This window comes from Chenopodium album, chromosome 21 (genome assembly GCF_948465745.1).
Source record: "Chenopodium album chromosome 21, dcCheAlbu1.1, whole genome shotgun sequence".
NCBI lineage: Eukaryota > Viridiplantae > Streptophyta > Magnoliopsida > Caryophyllales > Amaranthaceae > Chenopodium > Chenopodium album.
Window position 1 is genome coordinate 5976051 of NC_137854.1, and position 21335 is coordinate 5997385.

A 21335-nucleotide genomic window follows, 5' to 3' on the forward strand; every position below is an offset into this window, starting at 1 on the left:
TAATTGTGTCCCCCTAAACAACTTATAATCACCATTACCACTCAGGTAAAATTGAGTGGGAATTTTTTTTGACAATTTAGGGGTCATCTTGAGTGTGCATGGGAATGAAGATTGATTTTCTTTCAAATTTAGGTACAATTTTATTTGTGTTACCATTGTTTATGCCTAATAACCAAATGGGCCGGTAAGAGTCCATTTAGTATTGTAGATTTTAGTTTGTTTTAGGATTGTGTATTTGTGTATTATGAGGAGTCAAAAGTGGGATTTGAGCTACTATGTAGTATGGTTTACTTTGATCATTTTCTCTTTTTTTTTTATTTATTTTTTTTATTTATCTTATTATTATTATTATTATTATTATTATTATTATTATTATTATTATTATTATTATTATTGTTATTATTGTTATTATTCTTTTTTTTATATAAACTTCATTTCCCTTAAATAGGGTATATAACTATAGTTATTATAGTGCTATCTTTGTAGTTTGTTCTCTTTTGTTCTACTCACTATGTATGATTAAACTATGAGATTTTTTTACCATTAATTGCTACGTACTTACATACAAAACAAAGTATAATGTTAGATCTTGTTAGAAACATTTTAATCTACGGTATTCAAATATGAATCTTATATACTAAAGCAAAATATTTTTTTGAAGGGAATATTCCATCGTAAACTTTATTATTATTATTTTTAGAATTTTTAATTATTTATTATCATGATTAATTTACGAGTTACATTTTTCTAAAAATTTATATTTGAATTTCAACTACCATTAATTTAACAACTGAACATAGCTCGGGAATTATCTAGTTAGTATACAATTAAAAATATCATTAGAGTTCCACAAAATGCAAGTGATTAGCAAAATTAGAAGTGCTGGTCTATTTAAATATCACTACTTTTAGATGTTTTTGAATTGAAGAATAAAAAAGGCATCGATCTTATCAAACTTTTGTTTCTTAGTTCTTTTTTGCATATCTATAAACACAGGAAAAAAATTAAAGCAAGTTTATGTTGTGCACCTTGCTTATCAAATCTAGTATTTTTCAATGTGTTCAAACAATAAAAAGCATTAGTATATAATACTACTAAATAGCATTAGGCCATTCAATTATACTTTAATGTTTTATGATGCCTTACTTTTTAATTTAAAGGTGTTTTTATTGATATGCTCAAATCTAATTCATTTTATTTTTGACAAATTCATTTTACTGTTTCATTCTTACCACTTATATTTAATCCTTCGTTTTTACCGCTCTCACTTTAACTAATTTTTTTCCAATTTCATCCAACTTTCTTACTTTTTTTTTCACTCACTCAACTCTTGTAAAGACAATAGTCTATCATAATTGGGGGCATCAAAAGAAGATGAAGCGAGTATATCTTTATATGCTTAGACGACTATTAAAACTGACATTATTGTATAGAAAATTATATATGTAGTTTGATTTTGATAATCTTTCAATTTGATTAAAATACATTAACCCTCTACACATCGGGAAAAAAAAAAGGTAAAAGGGATTGGAAAGTATATAAATAACTAAGCATTATTTACACAAATTTGATGCATGTTATCATCATAAATTTTCATGTGTATACCATTTAAGAATTGAATTTAGGGTTTTATATTACATTATATATCCTTCAAATAAAAAAGAAAAAAAAAAAAAAAAAAAGTAAAAAGTAATGAAGAGATGATATGGTCCATTAATTGTGGGAGACAGTGATTAAACAAGGTTTGTCTAATAGAGACAATGATTAGTTTGTGAGTGAATGAAGAAACCTTTATTGACCTTTCTAGGGGAATGCCCTTTGCCTATTGGCGTGTGCCCACCAAATCTTAGTAGGTCTGGTGTGGATACCACTTCCTTACTTCCTCCCATTTTATTTGCTACCTCACCTTTCGATTTTTCAATTCAACTTACCATGCTTTGGCCGATATATAACTATGCAAGAGCACTCTATTAGTTATAGATATAGACTTGCTTGCAATTTTATATAAGTCGTTAGTCACTAGCTTGGCCATTGGTGCTAGAATATGCAATTAGCTTGATTAAACAAATTAGCTTTGTTGGAAAAAACTTGTCAAAAAGAACATGTTAAAAGTAAACTAGTAGTTAAGATCGATGAAAACAATAAATTAATAACGTAGATAGTAAGTTAATAGCTTATGTGCATGATAAGATAATTTGACAATTAACTTTTCATTAGAGTTGCTCAAAGTCATCAACTATTTCACTAACTTGTAAAAAAAAGAGACACTTCTATAACATTAATATAATATAATAATAACCTCTATTATACTGGCAGAGTAACCTCTTATTATATTTATTGAATGAATCATACAACACTCACAGAGTAACCCTTATGTTACTAAGTAATTCCTATGACCATAACATAGCACCCTTGTAACACTAACTGAGTAACTCCTTACTAGTTGGTCATATGATGTGGCTAATGTTAGAAAGTCACTGAATTTAGAATGTAAAATTAAGTTTTTTTTTAAAAAAAAAAAAAGAAAAAACAAATTCATATTCACGCAGTAACTTGTTTGTTAATTTGGCGTCGTAATATATTTTGAATTAAACAGTGCAAAGTTTTTGTTTTTTGTTTTGTTTTTTTTTTTTTTTTTTGATATGACGCCACTGTAATACTGTATATGATCAATTGTTATTCTTTTCCATCTTTTTAAAATTGTATAAAATTCATATTATTCATTGATAAATTCTACTCCTGTTTATGGTTCTCAAGGAACAGAGTAACCTGCAAAAGTGATCTAACAAACCATGATCAGTCACTTAAAAGAAATCCATAGAAATAGAGCCAATGAAATGAAATATAGTACTCCGTACTCATACTCCTTAAGTAGATTATATTGTTGGAATTTTCATGGTCCTTGACGTGAAAGAGTCTCAAATAGCACATAATGTAAATGAATTTTGAATTCAAGTCTTCGATCACTTGTCTTATCATCTTAAAAATATTAACCAACTAACCTAGTTGACTAAAAATTCGAATGCCGTTATTCCAACTCTTCAAACTTGGCCACGTTAGTTAGTGTGTGCGGCTGATTGAAGGGGATTTTCCCCATTTTCATATTTAAGAGATTGAATCTACTTTGATACCTTGAAGTTGTTGGGCCCAATCTTTTGTTCCTAAAGATTAAAGAAACATAAAAAGAACTTCTCAATTATTATGGAACCCTTCAATCTTTAGCTAGGACCTGCAGACTATCCTTATAAAAGTGTTACTGTCCAAAACAAATTGTAAGTTTGCTACATACACTGCTCTTTATTTCTCTTTAAATAAAATCTTATAGGTGTTTTTTCTTTTTAACTTTGAAAGAAATCTTATTAAATAGTTTAGGGCTTGTTTGTGATCGTCTTTTGTTTTCAAGTATTCTTTTTTTTTTTTTTAATTTATTTATTATTATTTTTTTAAAGTAAAAACAAAAAATCAGAAAAAGTTGTTTCCACTTGTTTCCACTTTATGTTGTCACTTTTCAAAATTAATAAGGTAAACTGATTTTTAATTCACTATATATCATATGGTTTTATAAAACAAAAACCAAAAAGCTACAACGATACCGAATGGACCCTTAAATAACAGTTCGTTGTTCGTTGTTACACTTGCAAGTTGCAGTAGTAACTCAATCTTATTAGGATTTTTATTTTTAATGTTAATGAGTCATACAGACATTACAAATTTCAATTGGGGAAGGGATTTGGCCTCACATCGTACATAAGCTCTTTGTCTTTGTCACTAGATAAGACCTCATTAGGCATGAAATAGAAAATATGACAATTAAATTAAGATAAACATAAAAGCAAAGTGTGGCGATTATAATATTAATTTTATAAAGAACGAAAGTATTAGAACTGTCATCAACCTAAAATAAAATAAGGATTAATGTTTGAAATTTCAACCTAAGAAACTTTAATGTTTGGGTTGATATGGACATGCACATGCTAAAAGACAGACAACAACTTCATGGACCATTGGTACCATGCTGAGAAAAACAATATGATAACTAAGTGCATGACTTTATGCTGCTTAAACTATTTGCTTTGCTACTACTTCCTGTTTTTCAAAGTCAGACAACTCTGGACTTCCAAATAAAATCTTCTTGCCAGAAAAGAATGTCATCTGAACAAACCCAACTAATCATAACTATTTTTCAAATTCTATCACTGTATTTTAATTTTGATTTTTTTTTTCATATATTCTAATTATTTTACTTATCTGATGATTAATTAACACTTTGTCGCCTCGATCTACCTTTCAATACGAATTAGGGTTTGAATTTGATCTTATGACACATCGTTTTTTGAGTTTTAACTGAATTGAATAGGTTTATATGTAGTAAAACAAAGTCGTCATCTAGGTTAAAGTCCATTTCATCAACATTAAAAAAAAAAAATGAATGTACTTGATAATTAAAAAAAAAAAAAAAAAAGAGAATTATATTTGTATTTCTTTAGTACTAATAAAGTTGCCCAATTTACTATTTACATATATTAAGATCTAAGTCAAAAGGAAATTGACATTCTAAATAGTACAATGAAAATTATAATACATGGTACATATATCCTACAAATATATCCACATTTCGTTTTCTTTTCTTTTTTTTTTTTTCACCCTCATATTAGATATTCGTCAACCCTTGGTTCTAATGATGGTAATGGTACCCCTACCTTGGGTGTGAATTTTGGTCAAGGCAACCACGGCCTTGCCTGATAACCCGGGGCCGTGGGGCGACACAGCGGGACGACAAGCAAAGTCCCCCACAGGATGTTTGAGGGGTCTAGTAGGAGGCATTAATATCCTTTTGTTTATGTCTTTGAGGGTTATATCCCCCTCTTCTCCCCCTGGCTTCACTAGCCCAAATGGATATACCATCTTCGAAGTCGTGTTCGCCTTCCTCATCTTCTTCTTTTCCCTCTCGTCTGTTGTAACAACTAGTATAACGTACAAAATTTAGTTAGCCATTGATACAAAATATTGAACATGTCACAACATCAAATAATAATAATAATAATGAAATTTGTAATCTATCACATAATAAAAATACTCTATGAACTAGGATAACGGTCTCATGGTTGATATTGTATGATCAATTGTCCTACAATAATTTCATAAAGGTTAATTATGTAGACCTAAAATAGGTAACAGATTTGACATGTTCGCATAAATTTTTCCACTAAAAAAATTTGACTAAGTAGTTGAATTAAGTGACATTTATAGCAACTACTATTTACGTTCGTTGGTAGTGATATCCCTTTATGTTGCATGGGGCCTCTAAGTTTCTTGTCGGCAAATTAAACTTGAAATTGGATGAAACAGCTCAATGTTAGCTAGCTAACCTTGATGCCGTGGATGTTAGTTTAACTATCTACTCCGTACTTGTGTTTCATTTCAAAATTATGCTTTTCTCGTCTCAAATTAATTATTACATTGCTCGACTCAATCATAAAATTCAAACTAATAAAAACTATAAATAATTTCGAACATGCATAATAGGTTTTACGGCTTTTACCCACTAAACTATAAAGTGGTGTTTTTCTTAAAATTTAAAAAAAAAAAAAAAAAAAAAAAAAAAAAAAAAAAAAAATTACATTTTATGTGGTTAGTGGTACATGCATAATTACAAATATATCACTTTTTAATATTTATAGCATGATAATGCTAAAGTAAAGTAGCCTCCTTCCCATGATTAACCACGACTATAGAGTTGCATCACATGAATGGCGATATATTGTCTCATAGTCGGCAAATGTGGTAAAATTTGACCATTGATAAAGTCTCAAATATGTGCATTATTTCTTGTTATTTATGATTTTATTAATTTATTAGGAAGAAAATTTAGTAAGCACAAGTGCACAACGTGGTACGAAAATAATTAGTTGTCACTAGTCAAACTCATGAAAACCTAAATGTCTCTAAAATTCAATCATATGCTAATATTTGTAGAATTATTAATCACTACCTTTGAATTTAGAATTTTGTGTTATGACTTTATGCTGTTATGCGTAGGGAAGTATAGAGCATTTTTTTTTCAATCAAGGGTTCCACCTCTTTTGGCCCTTCACCCGTACCGTTCATAGCACACAAAATAGAGCCCACAAATATTGTAGCATACTGTGTATATACCACTAAATCACTAATGTTAGATTTTATGTCGAGAACCTAGATAATGAGATCGTGTGAGTACAACTGTTGTAGTGTGTCTCACGTTGGAGAATGAGAGAACAATAAATACGACTATTGTAATAGTATTGGTTTTATGTGTAAAGCTTCATTGTTAGATTTTTTAAAATTGTGGTTCATCTCTCGTTCTTATTAGCTATTGGCCTGGACACAACTCAGAAAGCCTTAGATTATGTTGATAGCGCAATTTCTAACTAATTATGTGAATAAAAGCCGGATCGGAGAGGGAGAGAAAGAGAGAAAAAGTACCAGAAATTGATGAAGAATCGGTAGAATTTGTGTCACTGTTGTAAGCAAAAGTTGTAGACTTTGAGTTGAATGAATTATTGTGTTTGGAATAAGAAGACAAGTCCATAACCTTCGGAGAACTTGTGATTGCTTCTTCTAGTAGTAATGTGTTTGTTTCTTCAATTTTAATTAATTCCTCGTACATTTCCTTATTAGCTGGTTTCTCCATTATTTCCCCTGTGCCATCATATCATTGCAACAAAATACACAAATCAATAAAATATTTTCGTAATGAAAGCTAATTTTTTTTTCATATAGTTCATCATTATAGTACAACTTGTGCTCGTTTGGTTGAAGATAAGAAGTACATTATGTAGGCATGGTTGGTACCGAAAACTTTATTTTTATTACCAACTAGGCAGTTGTGTTATTATGTAAGAAATGATTACTTAAAATTAGTATTGTTTAATTACCTAAGGAGTAATTATGCATGTGATCATGATTAAGCAAACTTGCATGGCTTAGTTCTTGATCTTCTGATTGCATGTTGTAGTTGGCAAACAAGTTACTCCAACAACTCTACAAAATAACAGCAACCACATTTTAGTAACATTTACTTCAAAAACATAGTACAACCTCATATAATAATTCCGAGCTATGAATTAGGTGTACACAACCTTATTACGAAATTTACTGAACAATATAACGGAGTAAAAACTAACTTACAAGATCATCAAAAGGATGGCGAGTTGCAAACTGATTATCATGATCATGGTGATCATAATTACCACCAAAACTATAGCTATCATTATTGGAAGATACCATAACACGTCTTCGTTTAAATCGAACACTAAACTCGATCAAAGCATCTTCAAGGTACCCCGTCGAGAGGAGACTATTATTAGAGTAATTATTACCATAATCTGAACTTGGTAACATCAATAATGATCCTGCATTATTGTTCTCCATATCATCTACATTAAGAAGAAAAAATAATCAAAGACCCTTCAAAAAAATAGGAAGTCTTAAACATAAAAAGTAACTAAAAAATAAAAAAGATGAGAAAATGTACAAGATGATATGTCTGCGTTGAGAACTCCAAGGTTGTGTAGATCCCAGCAACCTAGGGAAGAGAAGTTGTTATGGAGGCTGTTAATGTATGCCATTTTATTTTATTTTTTGGCCAAAGTATAAATTAAACTATATAGTATATGATTGTTAAGTTTAATGAGAAAGAAAATGTGACAACGGTCTATTTTAAATATATTATGGTAGAGGAATTTGATTGTGCTGTGTATATATATAGATGAAGAAAAGGGGAAAAGTGAGAGGAATAATGGATGATTTTTAGAAGGGTATGTAATAAATGGTCAGTCAACCATAAGAAAGAAAAAAATTAAAGAAAAAATTACAAAAGAAAAAAGCATGCCATGTTTTTATTGGGATTCGTTAGTGTGTCCTTTTTACATGGATTTTTTTTTTAAAAAAAAAAAAAAAAAAAAAAAAAAAAAAAAAAAAAAAAAAAAAAAAATTATTTTGATTTGGTAGATTTTTGTTATAAGAATGATGTCATAAGACACTACTAAGCAGTAAGTTGTTTTTCAAGTTAGAATCACTATTTAAATTATTAATTAATTTAAAGTATAAAGTTAAGTACTACATTCATTTTTGCAAGTTCTAACTTCTAAACATCTTGCCTTTTATTATTTGTTAATTTATTGACTATTAATATTTATAATTATGAATTATAAAATTATAAAATGTTAATGTTTTAAAATACATAATAAAAATTAATAAGACTCTAGATAAAATTTATTTTTGCTTACGTAAAAATTACAAAAGACGATCAATGTAAAATTTGTAAATAGTATAATTTTTTTGTACTATTAGGAACTTTTAGAAATAAGGAGACCTTATTTTGATTTTTTTTTTTAATATATATATAGATGCATAACCTCGCCGGGTGAAAAAATGATACACAGAAGCTAAATATGAAGGCTATAATACACGAGATCGGAGATATTTAGGAGGTGTCCGGACCCGGTGTGGGAATTTCATGGAACACTAAGGGATGCATCACGGAATCATATGTTTCGACCCATATATGACCATTATTCGGCTATGTAAAGGCCCCGTGAAAGCTTATAGCCAATACAAGAGGCACGTACGAAAATGGTTAAATTGGATGCTTAAAGGCTAATTGAATTGTTCCACCAACCCAAATGGGCTCCCGGAGGATAATAGAGACCATGATAAACATTTGGACAATTTTTAATTCCGGACAAAAAAAAGTCAAAAAAATTCCAAAATTGAAGGCTATTATCCACGCTTTTTGAAGAATTTTGGAGGTTACGGGGCCTGGTGGCGAAAAGTGTTGAGATCCTAGGGGATACATCTCAGGGTCATATAATGTCGTTTGGAATCATATATGACCATTATATGTTGTCATAAATGTCCGTGGTGTAGCTTGATTTTATTAAATCAATGCAAGTTGTAATCGGGTAAATTGACTGTTTAAAGGCATATTGGATGGTTTTATCGACCCAAAAGGGCCTCCGGAGGGTATTAGGGACCATGGTAAATATTTGGGCTATTTTTATTTCCGGGCGAAAAAAGGTCAAAAATTTCAAAATTGAAGCCTGTTATCCACGTTTTTTGAGAAATTTTAATTTGGAGGTTACGGGGCCCGGTGGGGAAAAGTGTTGAGATCCTAGGAGATACATCTCAGGGTCATATAATGTCGTTTGGAACCATATATGACCATTGTATGTTGTCACAAATGTCAGTGGTGTAGCTAGATTTTATGAAATCAATGCAAGTTGTAATAGGGTAAGTTGAATGTTTAAATGCATATTGGAAGGTTTTATCCACCCAAATGGGCCCCCAGAGAGTATTTGGGACCATGGTAAACGTCTAGGCAATTTTTGTTTCCGGGCAAAAATATGTCATAAAATTCCAAAAGTGAAAGCTATTATCCACGCTTTTTGAGGAATTTTGGAGGTTACGGGGCCCGGTGGCGAAAAGTGTTGAGATGCTTGGGGATACATCTCGGGGTCATATAATGTCGTTTGGAATTATATATGACCATTATATGTTGTCATAAATGTCCGTGGTGTAGCTTGAATTTATGAAATCAATGCAAGTTGTAATCGGGTAAATTGATTATTTAAAGGCATTATTGGATGGTTTTATCCACCCAAATGGGCCTCTGGAGGGTGTTACGAACCATGGTAAGCATCTGGACAATTTTTATTTCCGGGCAAAAAAAGGTCAAAAAATCCAAAAATTGAAGGCTATTATCCACGCTTTTTGAAGAATTTCGGAGGTTAAGGGCCCGGTGGCGAAAAGTGTTGAGATCCTAGTGGATACATCTTAGGGTCATATAGTGCCGTTTGGAACCATATATGACCATTATATGTTGTCATAAATGTCCGTGGTGTAGCTTGATTTCATGAAATCAAAGCAAGTTGTAATCGGGTAAATTGACTGTTTAAAAGCATATTAGATGTTTTTATCCACCCAAATGGGCCCCGGAGGATATTTCGAAACATGGTAAACGTCTGGGCAATTTTTATTTCTAGGCGACAAAAGTTAAAAAATTCCAAAATTGAAGGCTATTATCCACGCTTTTTAAGGAATTTTTGAGGTCACGGGGCCCGGTGACAAAAAGTGTTGAGATGCTTGGGGATACATCTTAGGGTTATATAATGCCGTTTGGAACCATATATGACCATTATATGTTGTGATAAATGTTTGTGGTACAACTTGATTTTAAGAAATTAATGCAAGTTGTAATCGGGTAAACTGACTATTTAAAGGCATATTAGATGTTTTTATCCACCCAAATGGGCTCCCGGAGGATATTTCGGAAAATGGTAAACGTGTGGGCAATTTTTATTTCCGGGCGAAAAAAAAGTCTAAAAATTTCAAAATTGAAGGCTAGTAACCACGCTTTTTAAGAAATTTTAGAGGTTACGGGCCCGGTGGCGAAAAATGTTGAGATCCTAGGGGATACATCTCAGGGTCATATAATGCCGTTTAGAACCATATATGACCATTATATGTTGTCATAAATGTCCGTGGTTTAGCTTGATTTTATAATTTTATAAAATCAATCCAAGTTATAATCGGGTAAATTGAATGTTTAAAGGCATATTGGATGGTTTTATCCATCCAAATGGGGCTACGGAGAGTGTTAGGAACCGTGGTAAACATTTGGGTAATTTTTTATTTTCGGACGAAAAAAGGTCAAAAAATTCCAAAATTTAAGGCTACTATCCACGCTTTTGAAGAATTTTGGAGGTTACGGAGTCCGGTAGTGAAAAGTGTTGAGATCCTAGGGGATATATGTCAGGGTCATATAAAGTCGTTTAGAACCATATATAACCATTATATGTTGTCATAAATGTCCCTGGTGTAGCTTGATTATATGAAATCAATATACAGATTGTAATCGGGTAAATTGACTGTTTAAAGGCATATTGGATGGTTTTTATCCACCCAAATGGGCCCACGGAAGGTATTTAGGACCATGGTAAACGTTTGGGAAATATTTATTTCTGGGCGAAAAAAGGTCAAAAAAAATCCAAAATTGAAGGCTATTATCTACGCTTTTTGAGGAATTTTAGAGGTTACGGGGCCCGGTGGCGAAAAGTGTTGAGATCCTAGGGGATGCATCTTAGGGTCATATAATGCCGTTTGTAACCATATATGACCATTATATGTTGTAATAAATGTCCGTGGTAGAGTTCACGAAATCGGTGCAAGTTGCGAACGGTTAAATTGACCGTTCAAAGGCATATTGGATGGTTTCACCCATCCAAATAGAATCCCAGTGCCTCTTAGGAACCTTGGTAAGCATCTCGACAATTTTTATTTTCGGGTCAAAATATGTGGAAAATTGGCCAAAATTGAAGGTTATACACGATTTCGGGTTAGTTTTTAATATTTATTTTCAAAAAATCGAATGTTAGTGTTGGATGACTTCTGGGGTCATATAAGGGGGTTTGAAACTATAAGACACCGATAAAGATATCCATAAAGTACCAAGATTGAGTTTTGACTCTATTTGAAATTCATGAAATATAGAGTAATACTTTACTTTTTATTATTATAGTTTGTACTGCAGTAGTAGACTTGATTGGTCACGTTTATATTACCATTAACATATGTAAAATTTTGGCTGTTTATCCAAATTGCACAACCAGAACTAGTGAACTACCATATACTTTAATACTCGTATATGCTCTTTTAGCTTTAGTTTGGATTTTTATTTTTTTTAGCTTTTATAAAGATCATAAATTAGATGACAAAATTTGAAAATGAACTTGATCTTTAAAGAAGTTCGATCTTATCAACCATTTCTTGAGAATCAAGCTAAGTCTCCTACACTACAAGTGGATGCAACATATTTGCATGCATGGTTTGAAATAACATCAGAGTCGGTCTTGCCCTTTACTCAAAATATAGCACAGTCAATTTTTGGAATGATTACTTGGTATATTCTCTATAGTAATTATTTAATTAGTGTCATTTGAAAAAATGTTTAAAAAAACTCTAACAATTAATACCTTTTTGAAAAATTATGGTAACGTTTGAAATTTATTCGATTAGTGTCAATAAACATAAGCAAACATGCATAATCTCAATAAATTGAAATGATTTCATATATGGCCCTCTCTTAATAGAGTAATCATAGAATTCTTTGATCGACTGTAATAGCTTAATTAAATCTCTGAAAACTATTATCAAGTGGAATTTTGTTATATTCATTGTTTTAATGTCATAATATTAATTATTCATTATTTCTATCAATATAGAACTAAAGATTATGAATTCATGGAGGATGTGCATTTGATAATATCGTATATATGAAAACCGGTTAGAATTTCATGTAACAGAGGTAGTAATATTTATATAGAGAAGGAAGTATTTGAAATTTGTGAAATAGTAGTACTAATAAAGGCAACAATAATAATCAAACATGCATGTCAATAATTAATACTCACTAATTTAATTTCGAAATGATTACATGGCCTACTTTCTTAATTAATTAAGCAAAGCTTATTTGTTTTTTCCCTAATAATAGTGATTCTAGTAGATTTAGTTATGTAGTTTAGTGTGACTCATGAAAGGGATATAATATAAAGTAGGGGACTAAAATAATAATTGACAAAGAAGGTGCTAATAATATCATGTTTTGGTAAGCCAAGGCAAAAGGTAAAAAATGCATCAAAGACAAGAGAACATGCTTTAGGTTCGTTTAGACTAGACACAATTCAAATTTCAGCTTTTACTTTCCATTTAGTGAGTAACTTTTTTCTTTTATTCTTTTTTTTTCTTTTTTTTTCTTTTTTTTAATTTTTTAATTTTTAATCTTTATTTTTTGTTTTATTTGGGATAGATAATTTGGTCACCAACCGAATTTTGCTTTAAATTGTATGTTTGGGTAATTCAGGACCTTTTTTTCTTTCTTTCTTCACAATATATATTATCACTATGATTTTGTGTGTACAAAAAAGGTGACACCATAGTATTGGCATGATGAAGTGGGGACATTTCTATAAACCTCTCATTCAACTTGCGACTCCTTTAGAGTTTTGACTATATGATTCAAGAGTTTTATTACCATTTAATTTAATTTGTACTGTTTTTAGATTTATAGCAATTATTGATTGACCATGCACATATGCGTGTTTGCATAATGACTAATGAGTAATAATGTGCATTGCATGCTCTAAATTTTTACCTTCATTATGAGATCAAATGTATTAGTCCTAGTCTACTTTTGATTTACATGACCATTGATCACCCTACGGCCGATTATATTCATACCTGTAAAGTACTAATAAAACGCGGTTTAAGGAAGAAATGCATTACGTAATGACACCAATCCGGATATTTTTAACTGGAACATATATGTGATATTGATCGATGCTTAGTTAGCAAACATGTCTGAGAGACTTGCTCAATGATGCATATAAGACTTATTATTGCACCTTAGTACTAAGATTATTACTATCAGCTCGTGAGCTATGACGTTGTATATAACTTAAAATAATATGGAATATTTCGTAAATTATAGTGCAAGTATTGTTCTAGGGTACGGTTTATTATGAGTTTAATTTTTTTTGACATCTTCCCCGCATCTGTAACACAATAAGCTTTCTATCTTTTGCACAAATGTCCCACACTTTTAAATTTTATAACTATCGTCACCATATCTATAAATTAAAGTATATCTTTGGAATTTAATATTATATTATTATAGCTAGGTAGAAACATTATTGAATATAACATGAGAAAGTTGAATTCATTATAACTTATTGTAATACATGCAGTAAAATTTAAAAGCCCAAATTATTACTTTAAATTAATACACTTGTTTAATTATAAAAAGTGACATATTATTCAAACATAGAACATAAATTACTGTTGAATATTGTTTTTGTTGTAGAGTAGAGGAATTTGAAAGTGTGAAAAATGACCTTTAATAGTGGATTATGTTGACGTTGGGACCATATGCATATGCTTAAGGACAAAGTAGTTAGGACATCGGCTGGACAACATTTGGATCGGAGAATGCTTTAATTTAGATATGTGATCATTATTATTATACCATATTATTGAGGACCATTATTTGCTCTATTTTGACTCCTTAATGTAGGGTGACCTAGTGGCCCTTCCTATGAATTAAATATCCTTTTTTTTTTTTTTAAATTTCATGATGCTACAGTAAATCAAATAGGGTAATTAATGGAATAGTAGTGTCATTTCACGTCGGGTGTTCCGATCCGTGTATTATTTGGTGTAGGGAAAATCGTAATAGGATAAGATTAGATCTCAAGATTTTTATCACCTTCAAATCTTCAATACTTAACTTGTCATTATTTGATGCTATCAACACAATTTTTATTTGTGAATAGAATGCTTACGTACATTTCCTTGCTAAAAAAACTTAAGCTATGTTACTATATATATAAAGGTTTTTGAACACTAAAGTTATAAGCTATGATAAAATATTTTGATCATTTAGAGAATTTGGAGTATGAGAGTATCATTCTCAAATCATATTTGGATTGAATATGCGTTAAATTATAAGGACTGTTAATGTAATTTCGTGTTAAATGAATTGCATCGAACTTAATTAACTTATTGGAATTTCTCCTAGCCTCCAAAATAGTCGTGGAAAATGACTATTTTCAAAATAGGTTGTTATGAAAGAATCGAGTTTGGTTTACCTATGACATAAATGGTCAACATGCATGAAATCTAGTGCAAAAACTACGCAATATACTGCAAGGTTGTTATTTGTACTTGTTTGGACGTCCACCACGCCTCCGAATTGTTGTTGTTATACGGAGTACTTGTAACCTAATTCAGCGGGTGCACCGTGCACATGCTTCAACGCCTTGCTCATTAAGGTCTCACATGATCATCCATACTACAATTTCCTTAGTGTATGTGGCATAGCTTTCAAAAAGATGCACCATAAACATAGGTCTCAAAAGTGAGGCATCAATATACTGTCAAGTGTCAACCACAGTCTATCCTGCACACTTGACTTGTAACTTGTTTGACGAGTTGATAATACTAGCTTGGAAATTTAAACTTGCGACCTAATAAAGGTAGAAATTCAGTCTTAACCATTAAGTGAGCAAGTCTTTAATATTGTGACTATCTTTTTAAATCCTACCCCTTTTGTTTTTTCTCACTTTTTTTATTCCTTTTTTTTTTTATTGTTATTTCTTTTTTTTTTCCTTCACTTTTACTTTGCTTTAACAAATGCTACCAGTTTCTTTTGCACCTTAGCTTGGTTTTTCCCCAAAAAGCAAAGGGAAGAAAAAAAATTAACAAAAAAAATACGGAGTGCTGTATTTATTTTTTCAATATTTTCATGTTGTGCGCCTGTGCTAAGTTAAGGGATGAATGAATACTCATAGAAAAATTTTCAAAAAAAAAAATAAAATACACATAGAAAACGTTTAAAAATTAATCTCAAATAAACCCTAATTTTGGTATTTAGCTCTACCTTCATAAACTGTTTATCTCTGTCTCTTCGGAGACATCTGATAAAATAAACTGTTTATCTCTTTACATACAACTAAAAGTTATAATGGTAAAAAAAAAAAAAAAAAAAAAAAAAATTAAATAAATAAAAAGGGAACAACCGAACAAGAAATTTTGCACTACGAAACAGACTGAGATGACCCAAATATGAAGTATGAAATGGCCCAAAAAGAAAGGACAATATTGTCAGATAGCCCAGATATAAAAGCCCATTGTGAAGGCCCATATAATCATTTTTGTACCTAGAACGAACTTTAAGTGAGTGGGATGAAGGTTGGAATTGGGTGAATCAAGTTACAATGTACAAACATTGCTCAAGGAGACAAGGAGGGATGCATTAATGATTTCGAAGTCTTCTTCCAATTGAGGCGTTTAATAAGTGATATTGATAGGTGTTATTATTTTCTTCCCAGGCGTAAGCTGTATATTCTAATATGTATCCATGGACACACAATAAAAGTTATATGTTTTTTCCGATATCTTATATCTCTAATAGTTTGACAAATAAAATGAGTTTTTTTTTTTTTTTTTTTTCAATACTTTATAAATCTAAAGTGGTGAAGTGTAAAAAGTTTTCTTAGGGTTCACCATTATCATATTTAAGAAGTAACAATTTCTAACATAATTTGGCAACGAAATTGTCAATAAACATTTGTCTTTTAATTTAACATTCTATGGGCATACATTAAACATTTAGACAAATCATATTATAAAAGTACAAATTGAGGCGAATTCAACAAAATCATATATGACTATATATCAGCCCACTCCAATTGGGGCGGATTTGGTGCGATATATGCAAGATTATAGGCAACTGCCATCCTTATTATTCCTTACTGGATACTGCGGAATACAAGTAACCTACTGACAACATGAAAGAATTAAATTTTACCCAAAACAAGATAAGCCCTTTTGTCATTCTTTCCCTTTATCCAAATGCAAAAAATATGAATCTTAATCAATATATCCATTTTGTTTGCCCATATCATGCTGATGCATACTTTCACCATTATCCATCTCAACTTTAATTATAAATGGGACACAAAATCAGCCAAAGTTGTCTGATTTTTTTAGTCTTAATACTACAATTATTTAGGGAGAGAAATGGAAGTAGAATTTCAAGGTTCAATTTTTCACCAAATTCGAGCGGAAATTCCTCATGTTATCAAACCCAATAATACCCATATTGGCATTCTTAGAATCCCCTCAACTTTTGGGTAAGTTTTATTTTTAGGTAATTTTTGTGGGGTTCGATTTTTAATTTATCTTGTCGAGTAGTTTTGATTGATTATGAATTTGATTTGAGTAATTGCATTTAGTTTTATGATTATAACGAGGAAACTATTGAAATTTGTCAGAATTTTATGATGGGCTTTCTTCAGGTTGTGGTGGGTTTAGCAATAATTGATTTTTTTTTTTTTGCTTAATTTAGATATTTGTATGAATTTATCTGATAGATAGGAAATTATTTAGTGAAAAGGGGAATTGTATCTCCTAATCGAAATTTGGTAAAGTTTTAATTGGATGTTGTGATTGATGAGAAGGTTGAATGCCATTTTTGTGATGATTAATTAGTTGCTGATTAGTGAATATCATTTATTGAGAGTGATGTAATTAGCTCAATAGGGATACTATTTATTACTGTCTGTGTCCTGTTATGTTGATTTCGATGAAGTGCTGCCTGTTCAGTTTGATTCTTGCTGTAATTTACATGTTATGCTGATAACCCCTAAGCCTAATTATACTTGTGGTAGAGCTTTGGAATTGAGACTATTTATATACGTAGTATTGCAAATTGCAATGAGAAAGAAATTGCATAATACTTGAAGACATTAATAGTATCGGTAGACAAATAAGCAAGTGATATTCATCATAGATAATCCACTAGAAGATGTTCCTTATTTTAGTTCATCAGTTGCCTACTGCCCAAGCTCCAACTCATTGCGATTTAGATGCCTAGGTAATCCAAATTCTAAGATGTGTTCGTTGTAATGTGACTTTTGAAGATTGCGATCACAATGTGGATAGTAACTATTTGATCATCAAGGATTTCATTCCCTTTTCAACCTTTTTGTATAGGGAATCGATAGTTTCCATGTTTCTCTGATCCTGGAAAACTGTGAAAATAGAATGCTGACTTTTTCTCGCAGGCTTTTAATCGATCTTTCTTGCGAGTGTTATTGGGGATTGTATATCTGATGTGAATGTGATCTATTTTCTCTCAGAGAAAACTTTCCTAACTCATGTTCAAGATGGAAATTATTAGAAGTACATTGCAATAACAGTCAGAGTTTACAGCAATCTGCTGTGTCGACTAGTGACAGTCAGAGGCTACCTGAGCTTTCTTTCAACAGGTTGCAGCCTTGTGACAAGGAGTGTGATGGATTACATAAGCATAAATTTGGTCGATTTCTGGCTCGTGAAGCTGTTCTTGATGAAGAATACTGGGTATGTTTTGTATTCTTTTCCCCCTCAGAATATCATAAAATGGGCTACTGAGCCTTTAATTTAGACGAGCAATTTTCCTCTATCTGTATGGCAGACAGCAGCATGGTTGCGTGCAGAAGCTCATTGGGAATCTGTATCATACATGCGGTTAGTTTCTACAGCTTTTGATGTACCTCTCTCTTCTCTGTTGCCAAGTTACTGCTTCCGTTTTAACTTTAAAATTTGTTTTTATTATTTTTTTTTGTCTCAGTTTTCGTTATGTTCTTGTTCTTTCAGGCACATAGAAGCATTCAAAAGAAAGTATGCAGAGCAGGTGAATTGTGAATTATAATGTGACTGAATGTAACAAAGTAACTATATATCTTAATTAAGATTGAATTTGAAATTTTGGGATGGGTTATAATCACAAGTTAAAATGCCACTATTTATTTATTTTATTTTTTATTTTTTTTGAAGTTGGCTTATAAATTAAGGAGCCATGGGAGGTTTATATATAATCAAGTGGTTAGTGAATAGGGATCACTCTAGAGGAATGCAAATGGTTTTAACTTTTATGTACCGACATTAATTTGCATTGTTTTTTGGTGCAAACATTAATTTGCATTTGAAATAAAGGATGAGTGATTTTGTAGTCGCTTCATTTTATGGTAAGTGGTTTGTAAATGGTGGTAAACGTATTATTTACTCTATAAGTAAAATCAATGTCCATTCCAATGGTATTGCAAGATTACTCTAAATTATCTCTTTAATCACAAATTTTCATTATAATCCAATACTATTTGGGGTAGTATTTGCTGGTAATGGGACATTAATGAAGAAGGGTACAAGTTTGGAGATGAGATTGCATTACTATAGACATTTGGATGTTACTTTGCTTGTCAAATCACACATAATGTTTTTCCCTAATACATTTAAATTAAGATGGAGTTAGGTTGCATGTATTATTTGAGCCAATGTATGTTTCTTAAGGAGAACTTTGTTGCTGGATAGTCTGCTGCTTGTTCATGCATGTTCGGGGCTCCGACCTTATTTAATTTTCCACAAGTGATGTGCAAAAGCTACACGGTGTTTGAATTGCACACGTTTTGGTGGCAGCATCTTTTAGCATTAATTTTCTTCCATGAATGGAAATGACTCGGTTTTTTTTTTTTCCTCAAATTATAGGAATTCTATGCACTGAAAAGTCGATGCTCTGGACAAGATGGGAACTCTCTAAAGTGCTTCTGTCTAGTCGCAGTACGTAATAAGCTCTTAATTTATTCTATATTAATTATTAGTAGCTTGTCTCTACTAGTATGTTATTATAGCCATTTGAATATTTATGTCATATATGTGTACATTTTACTGAAGCCAACGAGTAATTCATGACTAGGAAGCCTAGTTACACTGGATTGAATAAGTGATTCAAGTGTTAGAATTTAGGTGAGTGGAAGTAGTGGTGGGATTGAATTGTAATGGCTTTATATTATTGCATGGGAATAGCTTTCATTTGCATGGCAAATTGCTAGTATTTATAGAGGTATATGTCGGTTTACATGCTCCACCGACATACTACACTCTACTCCTATTTTACTAGCTTTATCTTTACTTTCTTACATAAACTAGAGTTTTCAAGATACTAGGCTATTCTAGAATTATATAGCTAATTGTAGATATTACTTAGATTTTTCTAGATTACATTTTTTTTTAACATCAAGTCCAACCTTTATGCTGTGAGTCTACCTTTAGACATTTGTATATGTTTTGACTTGTTATATGCAATAATGGTAGCTCCATTATTCCACTCTCTCTCTCTCTCTCTCCCGTCCTGGGGAAGGGGTGTTGAGCCAAGCAAAGATCTATTCCACTATCACTTGCCACTAAGATCTATTCCATTATGCAAATATGGAGTCATTTTTTTACTTGTGATATCAATCATTTTTGGTTCATGTAGCAACCTCTCTTATGGGATTAAGGCTTTGATTGATATTCATTTCTTCTTGCTCAGCACTTATGTTTGGCATTTTTTATTTTATTTTATATTATTATGTGATTTAGGTGAAAAGGGAGGAGAAAAATGTCAGGAGAACTGTGCTTAACAGTGTTGTTGGAACTCTAGATTTAAGTATACGGCAATTTTTGCAAGGAGAAACATATCCAGGGGTAGGTCTTTTTAAGTTCATTAAGGTTTTACGATCTGAACCCCACAGTTCTCCTTCTATTTGTCTCTTATCCACATTTTTATTATAGGAGACAAAGAGGTCATCTGGAATCTTGGCAAGTCAGGTGCCATTTGATGCACACAACTATGCGTATGTTGCTAATGTTTGTGTTTCAAAATTTGTTCGGCGGCAGGGAATTGCTTCAAATTTGCTCCATTTGGCCACCGATGTTGCTATCACATCAGGTAATGCTTATCAATTTCTTCTTAGAGACGCTTGAGCCTGTTTTTTCTACTTTATTGATAATTTAATACTTCGTATTTAATATATTGTTTCTTGTTTTTCTAGGTATGAAGCAACTGTTTGTTCATGTAAATTTAGACAACAAGGCTGCTCAAGAATTATACTCTAAAGCTGGTTTTGAGGTCTGGCATCCAAATCTAGACAAACTTTCATATCTACTCGTACTATAGTTTCTTTGACATTTACTAGTCATTTTACAGGAAAATTTGCATATCTTGATTAATTTATGGTGCTCTATTTTTGTCTGTTAACATTTTTGTGCAGCAAAAGTCTGACCTGTTAATGTATTTCTTGCCCTTGTTAGATTGTGGAGGGTGCTTCATCCATCTCGGAAGTTCAGAGGCTTTTAATGTTAAAGGTGCTATGAGCCTTCTATTTTATACAAATTTATATCCAACACCTGTAAATATTTTTTTTTAGCCTCTATAAAGGTATCTCTCTCGCCCTTGTCTCCTCCATTGTTCCCCCTTCCCGCCTCTTTGCCTGTTTCAGTTGGTAGAAGCTGCCAATTTATTTTAACGTTTGGCATGTACTACTTCTAGCAACCCATGTGTAACTTGTAAATATAATGTCTGGTTTCATTATTTCTGTACATAATGAAATACTTGCTAATGTGAGCTTTTATATCTGTTGTGGTGCCAATCATTTGATGCATTCTTTTCTCTTTTTTCCCAACTGCTTATTTTCCCTGGCTTTGAATGTACCCTATTCATATTATCCCTTTGGTTTGTGCATTTGTTTCCCCTTTCATTGGATGTAATAGACCAGTTCAATGAGTAAAAGAAAGAAATACTCTAATGTTGCTTCTTTTTTTTTTCGATATGAAAATACTACTGTACTTTGCAGAGAAAGGAAATTAAGTCAAATTAATATTAATACCCCTTATCTGGTACATTTCTGTAAAAAAATTATTGTAGTAATAAAAAAACTAAA

The 21335-nt window shown here is 31.4% G+C and overlaps 2 protein-coding genes across 2 annotated transcripts; one reads left to right on the top strand and one right to left on the bottom strand.

Annotated features, from left to right (window-relative positions):
* Nucleotides 1-4502: 4502 nt before the first annotated feature.
* Nucleotides 4503-7709, bottom strand: LOC145602496 (uncharacterized). The gene is made up of 5 exons (XM_081658690.1): nucleotides 7514-7709; nucleotides 7168-7415; nucleotides 6915-7020; nucleotides 6463-6678; nucleotides 4503-4964 (listed from the first exon to the last, which is right to left on the bottom strand). Exons 1-5 carry the CDS (start codon nucleotides 7605-7607, stop codon nucleotides 4663-4665), a joined length of 966 nt encoding a protein of 321 aa, XP_081514816.1. The 5' UTR covers nucleotides 7608-7709; the 3' UTR covers nucleotides 4503-4662.
* Nucleotides 7710-16300: 8591 nt separating this feature from the next.
* Nucleotides 16301-21031, top strand: LOC145602017 (GCN5-related N-acetyltransferase 6, chloroplastic-like). Its single transcript, XM_081658127.1, has 9 exons — nucleotides 16301-16727; nucleotides 17736-17958; nucleotides 18053-18105; nucleotides 18235-18271; nucleotides 19123-19194; nucleotides 19996-20100; nucleotides 20188-20344; nucleotides 20448-20524; nucleotides 20707-21031. Exons 1-9 carry the CDS (start codon nucleotides 16615-16617, stop codon nucleotides 20767-20769), a joined length of 900 nt encoding a protein of 299 aa, XP_081514253.1. The 5' UTR covers nucleotides 16301-16614; the 3' UTR covers nucleotides 20770-21031.
* The last annotated feature ends 304 nt before the right edge of the window (nucleotides 21032-21335 follow it).

Coding starts and splice junctions, on each gene's coding strand:
- LOC145602496 (XM_081658690.1), bottom strand. CDS start 7,607: ATGGCATACATTAACAGCCTCCATAACAACTTCTCTTCCCTAGGTTGC. Junction 7,416..7,513: donor CAACGCAGACATATCATCTT/GTACATTTTCTC, acceptor TTCTTAATGTAG/ATGATATGGAGAACAATAAT. Junction 7,021..7,167: donor GCCATCCTTTTGATGATCTT/GTAAGTTAGTTT, acceptor GTTATTTTGTAG/AGTTGTTGGAGTAACTTGTT.
- LOC145602017 (XM_081658127.1), top strand. CDS start 16,615: ATGGAAGTAGAATTTCAAGGTTCAATTTTTCACCAAATTCGAGCGGAA. Junction 17,959..18,052: donor TTCTTGATGAAGAATACTGG/GTATGTTTTGTA, acceptor TCTGTATGGCAG/ACAGCAGCATGGTTGCGTGC. Junction 20,101..20,187: donor AAGGAGAAACATATCCAGGG/GTAGGTCTTTTT, acceptor TTTTTATTATAG/GAGACAAAGAGGTCATCTGG.